General features: G+C 37.8%; 1 protein-coding gene across 1 annotated transcript in view; it reads right to left on the bottom strand.

The window, feature by feature from the left end:
- tmtc2b (transmembrane O-mannosyltransferase targeting cadherins 2b) overlaps window positions 1-12,199 on the bottom strand; it is a 110,059-nt gene extending 97,860 nt beyond the window's left edge. The window contains exon 1 of the mRNA XM_082182073.1: window positions 11,719-12,199. Coding sequence (XP_082038199.1) covers window positions 11,719-11,801 — 83 coding nt within the window. The 5' untranslated portion in view covers window positions 11,802-12,199. The remainder of the gene's footprint in view (window positions 1-11,718) is intronic.
- Between the last annotated feature and the right edge of the window lie 699 nt (window positions 12,200-12,898).

Here is a 12,898-nt window from a genome sequence, read left to right as displayed (position 1 = left end):
GTCTATGATTCGAACGAGTGATGTTCCACGGCGGCATCCATCTTTGTAATGAAATCTCCTTCAGCGTCGCTGCGCTGTCGTCATCATGTAAATCCCTCCCCAAACGTTTCTGATTGGTGCCGCGATTTCGGCGGCACAGAAATGAGTTTGAATGGGATCTTCTCCAGACTATCCTGGAGAGAGAATTAAAATTCGCCGGAAGTAGTCTGGGTTTTCCCAGGCTACTTGTATTGCTGTCGACTACAAAAATTACAGTGTTCTGACAACCCTAATCTAGTCTGTCCCATAAACTACTCTACATATTGCTGCTGATGTCAGAGCTAGAGATGTTTGTATGCATTACAGTGATGACAGAAGAGATAACTTGGAAGTAGGACAACATGAACGCTGTTCCAAAAGCAATGACTCAACCTCCAAGATGTTCTATGCGATCACTCACAGCCAGAGGAAGCCTCGGTGACTGCTGCTGGGTTTGATTTGCTCCCTCCTTCGCTCATTTCCACTGAAAATGTATCAAAATTAAAAAAGAACAGACATCTCAGTGCAGGCTGTCTTGGTCTCCTCAGAGACTGACATTGGTATCACAGATCACAGACTGAAAAAAAGAAGTTTGATGTCTGTTGAATGTTGAAAGACTGAAAACTGGTGACAAACAGCAAGTGTTGTTTTAGACATTCAGAAGTGTCCTCCATGGGGCCAATTAACAAAAGCAATGTGAAGGCCCACAAAATCATTTCTATATAACAAGCTCTAAATCGGTTTCTATATTAATAATATATATTATATATATATATATATATATATATTGACTTTATAAAGAAAATATTACAGACATGGTACATTTTAAAATTAGGTTTCAATTCGAAATACAAACGCAAATTTATTTAAATGAATTATTCACCAATAAAATGTCAAATTTATCATCATTCACTCACCAAATCTTTCCCTCTACCATAAGTTCTCAAATCCAATTCAGTGACGAGTCAAATTTCACAGGTTCTTGCATGTTTCATGACCGTCAAATTTTTCCACTTTTGAAATTTGACAAATATGAATAAAATGCAAGCTGACAACTGCGGCAAATGGAAAAATAACTAACATTTTGGTCTTCTCTTCATGCAGAGCTATCATATGAAATCAAGGACAAGTGCACTTATTTTATGACACTTTCATCATGCTTTTATTGTCCATCAGTAACCACTGGCTTTCAAAAGAGCAGCTACACATTTGTGACAATTTTTTTCTTTCTTTATTACCGATTTCACAAATTTAAAATTTTCGTTTTTGTAGTTTACATGGAGATGTTGACGGTATCGTTTTCCGTTTCTTTTCAGGCCCCCAAAACGCTGTTGTTGTGTAAATGAACGGCCAAAAAGTTTTTAATTGAAAACTCTCGCGTAAACGGACCCTTAATTAAGTAAACTGTCCCTTTAAAGCAGTCAAATAACTTAAGATGTTATTTTTAAATAAAACACCGGTCTACTAGAGATACAGGAAACCAGACTGCCGGTAAACAAGGACGCCCTGTGCTAATCATACCATTTGGCCTTTACATCATATTCTAAAGCCTTTATTAATAAAATACCAGAATCTAATCCTCCTATCCCCCTGATCTCTGTAAGAAACCAAACGGGCACTGCCCATCTGGCATGATGTCAGATATGGAAAGCAGACGCCGGCTCACATGCCCTAGTTTGCTTACATGAGGTTGGCAAAGTCATCTCTGGCTTGCAAATCCGGCCACAGGATTGCTGAATCAAAGGTAATCTCAATGATAAGATCAGTGTAGAAAAAGGACTGTGGAAAAAAAACCTTTAGAGAAATGAAAGCTTTACCGAGCCTGAGCCAAAAACAACATCATTTGTTGACTTTGCATAAATGCATTAAAAGATTTGTGCAAATATTTAAAGATCTTTAAAAAGAAAGAAAGAGGGAATACTTTTTGGATTACTGAAAGTCTCAGTAAAATGATTTCCATTTTTACTGATACTTAGAGAAAGAAGTAAATGCAACAGTTAAAAAAAAATCTGGTGTTAAGATCTAATACTGATATGATCTTAAACAAATCAATGCATTTTAAATAAATAGATGTTTATGTTGTCTCTCTCTCTCTCTCTCTCTCTCTCTCTATATATATATATATATATAATTTGGATTTATAACTATACTTTCAGGCTTATAACTTATATTCAGATTTCATATATTTATTTCTAATTCTAATGAATCCAATAAGCAACCAGTACAAAAAACTGACTATACCCTATTAAGGTAAAAACAACGCACCTAAAAACACCTAAATAATGCTCTGGTCTTCAGCGGAAGATGTCTGTCCTGGCACGAACATGTTTGCAGGGCTGATCAGATAGTTTCTGACAGGTTGATAGATACACAAAGGCAATGCATCTATTCCCTGCTCCAAGGAAGAAGAAAAAAAAGCACTTCATTGTTCATTTGAGCCAACAGGCAACACAACTGAGGCTTATTTCTCATCAGTGAGCGGCGACGCTAATGGTGTGCACAGGCGGAAGGGTGAATAGAGACCACACAGCTCTCCACAAAGCACAAAAGTTTCTTGGCCAGGTCATGTCGCAGCTTCCTCTGCAGGCATAGAAGCTGCATAGGAGACACTAGAAGGTAGACCAAAGAAAAGAGAGGCTTGCTTTATTTTTTTTAAGTGCACTATAGCATCCTCCTCAGACGCTAGCAACAGGGGGGTTTTGTGCTTCAAATGGATCAGACGCTTTCCTGACACAGCACCCCCCACAATCCACAGGGCACTGCTAATCCTATTAAAATGAAGGCAGGCCGGCACAGGACCGGAACATGGCAATAGATCCATCAAGAATATTAGATGGAAATCAAAGCTCTTGTCTCTGGCCTTTACCCAACTAGTGAAATGAATGAAAATGATTTGAGACCCGTGTGTAATGACCAGGCCGTGACATCACATCAACATTTTGTGAAATGGCTTCCATCTAAATATCCCCTGAAGCATCAGCACACTAATTGACAGATAAAATCCATCTTTCTGTCAGTACAGCCAAGTTTTGTTGTTTATTCTTTTGCAAGTTCATTCTTGTCTATAATGTAATTTCTGAGAGTGGTTGTAGTGGTTATGTTATTTTGACAAATATTGTGACTTCGACTTTAACTGTGATATGAAACGTAAGTGTAATATTTCTGCTGCTCAGATACAGCCAAAAAAAAAAAAAAAAAAAAAAAAAAAAATCCCACTGAAACAGCAGCTTGATGCACAAAAACTATGCAAGAGTGAAACAGAACTCGAGTGTCTTTGGATTTACATTGTATATGAACTTTGTTGAAAGTGAAGTTTTGTTGAATTGAATTCATTTATATTATTTAGCTGTCAACTTTGCTTTAATAAAACTCTAGCAAAGCTAAGTGAAGGTGAAGAAATTGACCACAACTTATTACAATATTAGAATACAATTCTACCATTCAAAATAATAATAATGTATTCTTAGTATTCTTTGTTATTATTTGAATATTATTCATTATGCATTTAACTTTTTTTCATTTGATTTGTGTAACCCTAGTTTATAGGACAAAGGGAAAAACATGATTTACCTTAATTTGTATACAGTTTACAGTTTAAGCATAGGCTTAATTCTACCTTAATTAGTGGCTAATGTGATTAGTTCAACAATTGAAGGGGGCAGAAAGAAGGCGGCCAAACTAATGAATCTAGACAGATAATCTGTTAGGTTTAAATTAAAATGACAGCCGCAAAGACGCAGCACGATTGCGGAGGTAGCCATGCGATCCTACAGCATGTCCAATAAAGTTAATCTGCACTGCTGTCTTCTACTGTGCAGTAAACCTGCCGTACATATGGCCTTCCTCTTCCAGCCCTGATTACGGCCTGTCTGATTTAGAAGGCCTGAAAGGCCATCAGCTGTGACCAACAGCCCATTTTAGAGCCCCTATGGGCAGCGATGGGTCAGGCCGCACTGGCCTGCAGTTTATTTCGGCTCACACATCACAAATGACAATCATCTGCCCTGGCAATCACAGAGAGAAGCTGCTCCCTCAGAGGGCCAATGGAGTGGGATGACGGCCATCCAATCTCAGTCTGTTCTGACAAAGCTTCACTTCAGTAATCAAGCTGGAGGGAGAGCCCCCCTCTGCTGCTTACCAAGACGATTGAGGAGAGAGGGGAAAAACCTCGGCTCGCTCCCAATCCCGACATTTCAGTCTAGACGCCATCTGGACAATGGACATGGTTATCAAGAGGCACCTGCATGATTTAAGTATTTTAGCTGTTGCTTTTTTAAATAAAAGCACAAGATAATAGTTTGTTCCAATGTTTGATGTCTATAAAGAAGTAATTTGGAAATGATTAATCATAGTAAAGCATAATTTTGAGTTCAAAAAGGAATACAGAGCTTTGATCTGATGCTTAATAGCGATGCACTGTAAAACTTGAAGGGAGAGTTCACCCAAAAATTAAAATTCTGTCATCATTTACTCACTCAAGTTGTTCCAAACCTGTATGAATTTCTTTCTTCTAAACACAAAGAAGATATTTTGAAGAATGTCAGTAACCAAACAGTTGATGGACCCCAATGACTTATATAGTATTTTTTCCATATTATAGAAGTCAATGGGGTGAATCCACTGTTTGGTTATATTCTTAAAATATATTCCTTTGTGTTCAGCAGAAGAAAAAAATTCATACAGGTTTGGAACAACTTGATGGTGATGATCAGAGGAATTTTTGTATAACAGGCATTTGTACAGTTCATGTTTAATTCATTAATGTCGTTTCTTTGTAATTATTTGTGAAATTTACAAGCAGTTTCTGTGGTATTCAAATTCTAGTACACCATTTTTTTCCCAGTGTGTAAAAATGCTGGAAACTTCTTTTGTTCCAATCCCTATAATCCCAATTTAATTTAATATATTTTTTTACAAAGAGTGAATATATCAATGCATCACAAAACTTTGGATACTTTGGATCCCTGTTTTTTATATTTTGTTAAATATAATGATCAAGTGGCAGGTCATCTACACAAGTGTAGACTCTTTAAAAAGGTTTTTCAAAGTTGTTTCTATGCACAAAAGCTTGAGAGATTGAAAGATATTCCTCAAATTCACTCTGATTATGATAGTGTGAGGCAGCTGGATATAACAATTGTAATTTTTAGGCTACATACCTTTACAGAACATTTTAGAATACACCTCTGCACTGGTATTTCTACCCGAGACATAGAGAATGGTGTTTTTCAGTCAGTTTAAACCCCAGACACAGAAGAACCGCAGTAAATTGGAGAAATAGCTGGTCCGAGTTTCCAGCCCTGAAAGTTGACCTTACGAGGTCATGGCCATAGTAATTGTTAGTCAGATTACTCAGTGGGAGACACCAAAACCCCACACAAACACCAACTACAGTAGGGCGGGTTGTGTTTAATAGTGTTTGTGGTTTGTCAGAAGGCCCGCTGACCCAAAACTCAGAGGTTAGAATACGTCACAGAGAGAATGGTCCAAGAGGATCCTCAGAGAACAAAAATGTCTACAATCCACAACTGTTAACGGTCCACAATCCTGGCGTTTCAGAGGGCAAAGACAACAATGTTTTCCAGTCTAGCAATACACTAATTAACACTATCAATATACTAATAAAATGCGTACCGTCAATGCTTTGGAAACCTTTTGTGCAATGGAAAGTTATGAATGTTAAAGGTTCTTCATGGAACCATCAATACCAATAAAGAGGAGTGAAATATAATACAATATTACAGTTTTTTTCCTTAACATATTTGCGACAGTCGAAATATATGTTACAGAGAAAAAACGCTAATACTATACAACTTTTTTTAAATCCATATAAAAACATGCTAAATTAATTCCCCTGAGATTGTCATAAAACACACACGTCACAGATCTTTTCTTTAGTAGACAGTTTGTATGCCAGAGTCGATTCACGCATGTCAAGACTTACACCACTTATGTTGCGGTTCCTAATAAAGTTACAAGCCAACTGGTTACAGGTTGCTGACCAAAGCCAATTTAACCAGCATTTGTCACTATGACAGTGTTAACTTTGGGCTCTGATTCCATCTATACACTCATGCAATGGCAGACTACAGTCACGCCATAATGAACTTAAAGCAAAAATATTTATAATGCCGTGAAAGCGAATGCAGCTGTTTCACAGTGAAATGGCACAGGTGGCTGTTCAATCTGGTGTTTTATTTTATGACATCTCTACTCAAACCAAAAGATGAGGCAATACGTTTCCCTCATTCTGGATGTGCCAAAATACTCCCTGAAGTTATATGACTTAACCCACAGTTTGAAGTCTCTTAAACCTGCAAGTCACTGGCACGCACTTGGTGTAGTTTTGCACTGTCTGTGCATAAAAATTGATGAGCCTCGGTTTTAATCTTATCCCAAAAGATCTAATCATATAAGTCAACCATTTACAAGTCTCACAAGGAAACACATTGCACTAATTAATAAAGAGCAATGCAGAAAACACAACAGACTAACAAACAAAGAGTCTCTACAGTGTCTGACTGAAGTACGAACAGACACATTGCACTTGACCACAATGTGCCAATGATCCGGGCGCCTTCTCGCAAGGGACTCTTTGAGTCAATGGCATAATCGTAGTCATCTGGAATGCTGATGTCTACATCAAACTCCCCATGAATCCTCAAACAAAAGTACAGAAGAGGAGTAACAAAAATATTAAAAAAAGAGAAACACCCACAATGCTTTGCAAACATGACCATCTGGACTGAGCTGTTGGAGGATTAAAAGGGGGCCATGTAAGGGTGCTGTGAGCTCTCCCGCTCTAATTTTTCTCTCTCAGATATAATTACAGGGTACCACTGGGATGGACGGATTGAGGAGAGAGATGCTCCGAGTCTGGGTTGCCGCCCTTGGATCTCGACATCACCACAGAGCCAAAGTGTGCGGTCGGATCCACAGGGTGGACACTCCAGCAGTGCATGAGGATAACAGAGCCAGACAGCACCACAAAACCCAAACCAACAGCACAGACTATTTAAAGCGCACACCAGCTCATCCCTGCAGCCTCAGCTAAACAGGCTTGGTAACTAAACTACCAATAGAAGCACTCGGAAAATTGCTTAATGGAGAGGAGTCAGTGGAAAGGTTTAATATGACATTCAGTTCTTAATAAGTGCTTTTTTTGAAGCACACATTTAATAACAAACTTTGGATTGTTAATTAAAAAAAAAACATTTAATTCATCGCACTAACATTTTTCTGGAATTAATCCCACCTAACAATACAATTTGTAATATATTTTTCTACTATAATACATATTTTCACATTGAATATCCTAAATAACGTAGAAAAAAACAAAACAAAGACAGTATGTTTTGCGTATTTGTTTATTTACTTCATCTAAGTACTATGAATGAAGGCAAGTATCACTGATACCAATAGCTACTGATGTCTCTATTTAATGGATCTTTTCTCAAATTCTGGGGATGAAATTAATCATTTAACAATACAGTATAATTACAAGCCATCGTTTTTAACATTTATTGGGCTTTTACAAGGAACAACATTGAATTTAAGTGAACTTGAAACAATATTTACATAAACCTATTATAATAAATGTCACATAGCTATGCCTTTATAGCGTTGAAAATATTGTAGTAATATGATGCTGTTTCTGTCAATATTAAATCTCGGTCTGAACGAAACCTGCCATTTAATTTTTCGCAAAGTAAATTACAAGTTTAAACATTTGCTATCAATATTTTAGAACCTCTCGATACAAGGTCAGAATCGCAAGTATTTATACACACATAAAAACACACACACACACACACACACACTCTCTCTCTTTGTTTCCATTTCTACAAAATTTTAATAATTATTTCTGCTTACACAGCCAAGGTTGCACAGAAAGAGAATTTTGTTTTTTATTTACAACTAATATTATAGTCTACAATGGTTCACTTCACTGTACACACAAATCCCATTCTACATTATTTTCAGCTCCAAATTCTTTTACATTCGGAAAAAGGTCACATTATGGAAGATAAATACATTGCAAATGCCATTTCGTGCTGTCTTCATAAGTACTTGTGGAGGAAGTAGTCAAAACTTATCTGATGCTATTTGACATGAGAAAGGAAAAAAGAAAAATTTGCCATTTAAGGAACTCCAATTCATCCAAAGCTGCCTTCTTTCCAAAACCACAAACCCTAAATAAATACAGCCTGCAAGAACTTGAAACGGCAATGGGTTTGCCCTCAATTTCAGGTGAATGACGGCGATTCCTCATGCGACTTCATCTATCAGGCTTCTGGACAGGTTCACAGCAGGCCACGGAGATGAGGCCATAACTCAGCCCTGGCATCTCTCCACTCTTTTCTCCATCTCTGCTTTGGGTGTGAGGATTATGGCATCACAGATATGAGCTCCACGAGTTATGGCCTCCACTCAGCGGAGCAGGTGTCAGGGTCGGGTGTGATTTGGAGACAGAGAGCAGATACGGAGAGCTCCCTGGGGAACGCTGGGACACACAGCACTAAAGTCAAGCTTACTGAACGTCTAATAGACCTGAGTGATGGTATGTCACAACAGAGTAAACAGTTCACGGATACCAGCAGAGAAAGCAGCTCAAGTTTTTAATGAGGAAGCAATAGAAAATGTAGTACCGGTAATAGTTATTTCTCATACTATTAGATGGACAATTTCCTTTTAGATTTACAGCAACTGTCTTCATAAATGGATTTAACAGTGCATCATACATAAAACCACAAGACAAAGAGATGCAGATGCATTTTTAAAAGGCAACTTATTTAAATCAGGAATGAAATGTTTTTTCACTTAGAATTCTGTTATAATCCTTAAGACAATAATTCCTGTTATAAACTTCTTCCAACATGAAACAGCCATGAGTTGCCTGAAAATGAAACTACATGTCATGCTTTAAAAGTGACTAGACGTATAACTCATGCTGCCTTTGCCATCAAAATTTCACATTTTTCAGCTTTTTAGCCAGCATTTTGAAGCGAATGTTTTGTGCATTAAGCTGGTTGCAATATATATGTGCAGAACCACTTTGCTAAGTGCTCCGTTTCCTGTCCCCACATTAAAAATCATAACCCCCATTCCTCAACGCTTTTATTATGCTCCAAAAATCAAACGCCAACCTCCCGTTTTTAATAAAGCCCTTATACGACTAGGGATATCTGATAGTGCTCTCTTAAATGTTACCAACATTGGTCCTCACAAGCCTGTGGTTCAATAACAGAGGTCAGTGCAGTGATTTAGGAGACGGTTCTCGCTTACACATGTGATATCAGGATTCAAAAAAGGCTTCTCGTCCCTCACCACGTCACATCTGCTCTTTCTCAGCGCAAATTAAACGATAACTAGCACAGGGTGTGTAACACTGCCCAGGACCGGCCTGAAACTCGTTTCTGTGCTCTTTCCACCTCAAGGAACGCTGTGAGACAAAATGTCATTTCAGTTTTTAAATGACGCCTGCTACTAATTACAAAAATGAGGCATAAAAACAGAAGGTACTGCTTGAAAAGCCTACTCAGACTGCAACTTACACAAAAATACCAATATACAGTGCACAATTTGTATGTACGAGTAGTAACGGGTACTTTGGTATTATTGCCCAGAGGACTGTACTTGCTCTAATAGCTGAGGAAAATGAAAGAGAAACACGTGTCAGGACGCCCTGAGCCCATTTTTTTTAAGATTCCATACATTTTTTAGATAGTCAAGTGCACCAAGAAAGAAAAACATGTTTAGCCTTTCTTATAGCATAAGAAAGTTGTTAGGCGTCTAATTAAATAAATTAGTCACAGTAAATTTAGGAATCTAACCCTGGAGACACATTCATTTCACAATCGGCGACAGTTGACGCGTTCATCGCTTGATTGCTCTCTGGATTATTGCTTCTCAACTGTGCGGAACTGTCATGCAGCTCTAGGTTTCTTTAATGTTATTATAAAGTGCCCTAACGCTACTTAGGAAAATAAATTTGTCATCCCCATGGGGTGGCAGGGTGAATAGCTTATGAAGAGCTACCGTTCTCCCTGTTAGAGTTGATGGATATTTGGCTTTGCCATCCATTAAAAACAAGTGGCCGGAGCAAGTGTTGAGATATTTTTATTTTTTTTAAGTATTTAATATTACTAGGGTTTGGGATTAGGGTCAGAGATTTAAAATATTTTCTGGTTAATAACTGGGTTCTTCTTATTGAATTAAAAATATGAATTGCGACTGGTTTTACTTCTAAGTCTATTCCCCATAGGTTACTGGTAGGGTTAGGAATAGGATTAGGTTTAGAGTCCACAGGAAACAAAGGGGAGCAGACTTCGACACAACACCGGTACGGTCCGAATCCCAAACAAATTAGTCCTATTAACTGGTTATCTTTGGTTGAATCAAAACCGTACAGAGCAACCAGAGCAGTCCGATTCCCCAACAGATGACAAGTTGGCTCTTTTTAGGGAATTAAAGTGATAGTTCACACAAAAATTTAAAATTTTCTTAATTTACTCATCCTCATGATGTTCCAAACCTGTATGAGTTTCTTACTTTGAACACAAAATATATATTAAAGAATATTGGTAACCAGACAGTTGACGGCATCTATTGACTTCAATAGGATTTTTTCCCCCTTCTATGGAAAGCAATGGGTGTCGTCAAAGGTCTGGTTACCAACATTCTGCAAAATATCTTTTTTTTGTGTGTTCAACAGAACACAGAGAGAAAGAAACCCATACAGGTTTGGAACAACTTGAGGGTGAGTAAGTAATGACAAAATGTTCATTTTTGAGTGAACTATCCTTTTAAAAACACGTATTAATCAGTTGTTGTGGTTCCTGAATTAATCTGACTCACTCACTGAACCGCAAATTACGTTCGTAATGTCTGATGCAAAATGAACCAAAATCTGTACTTATGGCTTGTGAGACTTCAATCATTGGTTTTTGATATGACAATGTGTAATCAATAATATTTTATGAATGAACGAAATGTTGCCACATATTTTAGTAAGATTATTTAATGTAGGCTATAGGCTACAGTTCTAATTTGATCGCGCTTGTCCCGCTTTTCTTTTTTTCTTTTTTTTGTAATTTAAAAGTCACCAAAAATCTGTGTTAACACTTTTTATTTCTCTTTTTTTATTATTATTATTCATTTGTGGCAGAAGACTGCTGGGGGCAATACTAATTCAAATGTATTTCTTCCTCAAAAGTACTAAAATGATCATAATGCAATCGGAACATAGCCTAATTCCCATTCCTAAATATCACCATCTGACACTAATCCTAAATTACCAAGCTCAAACACGGCCAGTTCCCCCGGGCTGACACAATTCCCCTGTAATAAATAAACGGACAGATTGTGATATTCTTAGGCATCCTCACTTACTTTACATTCAATCACAAACAGATATAGCACGTGATTCGCGTCCTTGAGCGCATTGCAAAACAAAACCAGCAAAACACGCGCAACACTCGAGGTTTGAAACTTGCACGGCTGGCTCTGTTTATCTACTGACAGTTGTCATGCTCGCGCCGCCATTCCCTGCGCTGTCGCAACATGTATAACAGAATCAAAAGAACAAAAGCCGCCGCTACTACATTCGGCTCAACGTTCTCCGGTTGCTACGAAACCGCTGAACTCACTGAGATGAGGAAGAACGTGCTGATGATGTATCAGAGTCATTCACTGGCATACCTGTCATCGTAGCAGAAATCGGCGTCCAGTGTGTTGACATACAGGAGCAGTGCCACGGCGCTGCACACCAACTCTGCGATCATCTCTCAAAAAAAGAAAAGGAGGAAAGGAAATGAAAGAGTTGAAGGATGATATTAAAGCCCTTCTTTGATTTCTCTCTTCGTCTTTGTCAAAATGCCTCTGCCAGAAAACAATATCCGAGTCCCCATCCTTGCAAAGAGTTGAAATGAATTATCCACACATCCTCCTCTTAACCCATGTTATTTGCGGAGAGAATCCTGTAAGGTAGAGTGGATGGGGCACGTGTAGTATTTACAGTACGGTCTACTGTGTTTGGGCGTCCTTACACCGAGAGTGTTGAGGTGATGCATAGTGAACGCCGAATAAATGTCGTGATTGAGCCGCGTGTGGTTAGTGGCTCCAGTGCGCATGCGCAAAACCCCTCCTCCTGGGTATGTATACACATGCACACGGTCTGACTTAACCCTCTATTGCACGCATTATAAAATGTTTACGCTATGTTTGATTCACTTTTCTTGCATAAAATGAACCTGTTTAGTGACCTAAAACGTTTTTGAGCAAGAACATGTGGGTGTGTTCCTTTTTAAGTAGTCTATCATGTTTCAGTTCCAGAATTTAAATGAATCTGACATTTCTGACCTTTTAAATAAAGACAAATATCTGTGCTCTCTAATGAATTTGAACTTTTTAACAGCTATGCGTCTTTTGCCATCTGTTATTTTTGCTCATATCTTTTCAAAATAGGAGGGTTTATGTTACATTTTATGTCGTTTATTGCATTATTCTGGTGTAGTGTGTTCTGGTGGTGTTTGTCATTGTGTATATGACACTGTGCACTGTTTGGGTAATGGTTTACCAATTGCCAAAATTGGTCATTTTCTGTCAACAACAGCTGACGTTTTTGCTCTGTAAATTTAACAGGATTTTTTCAGTAAAATTAATGCATGAGTAGGACCATATTATTTTTTCATACAGATAAATTAACTTATCATGACCATTACCATGCTAAACGTTTATTCTGTCATGACTGAGCTTTCTTCTGAAGCCTAAAATGTGTCTCATGACATAAGAGTGCATGTTAAACAATTACTTGTGTCTCAGATTTAATTTGCTGTGGTGTTAACTAATGATAAATATAGCAGTGTAAATTTAAAATGTG

Source organism: Leuciscus leuciscus (assembly GCF_965113295.1).
Source record: "Leuciscus leuciscus genome assembly, chromosome: 10".
NCBI lineage: Eukaryota > Metazoa > Chordata > Actinopteri > Cypriniformes > Leuciscidae > Leuciscus > Leuciscus leuciscus.
The sequence above is the reverse complement of the archived record's forward strand: the minus strand, read 5'-3'. Positions and strand labels throughout refer to the sequence as shown.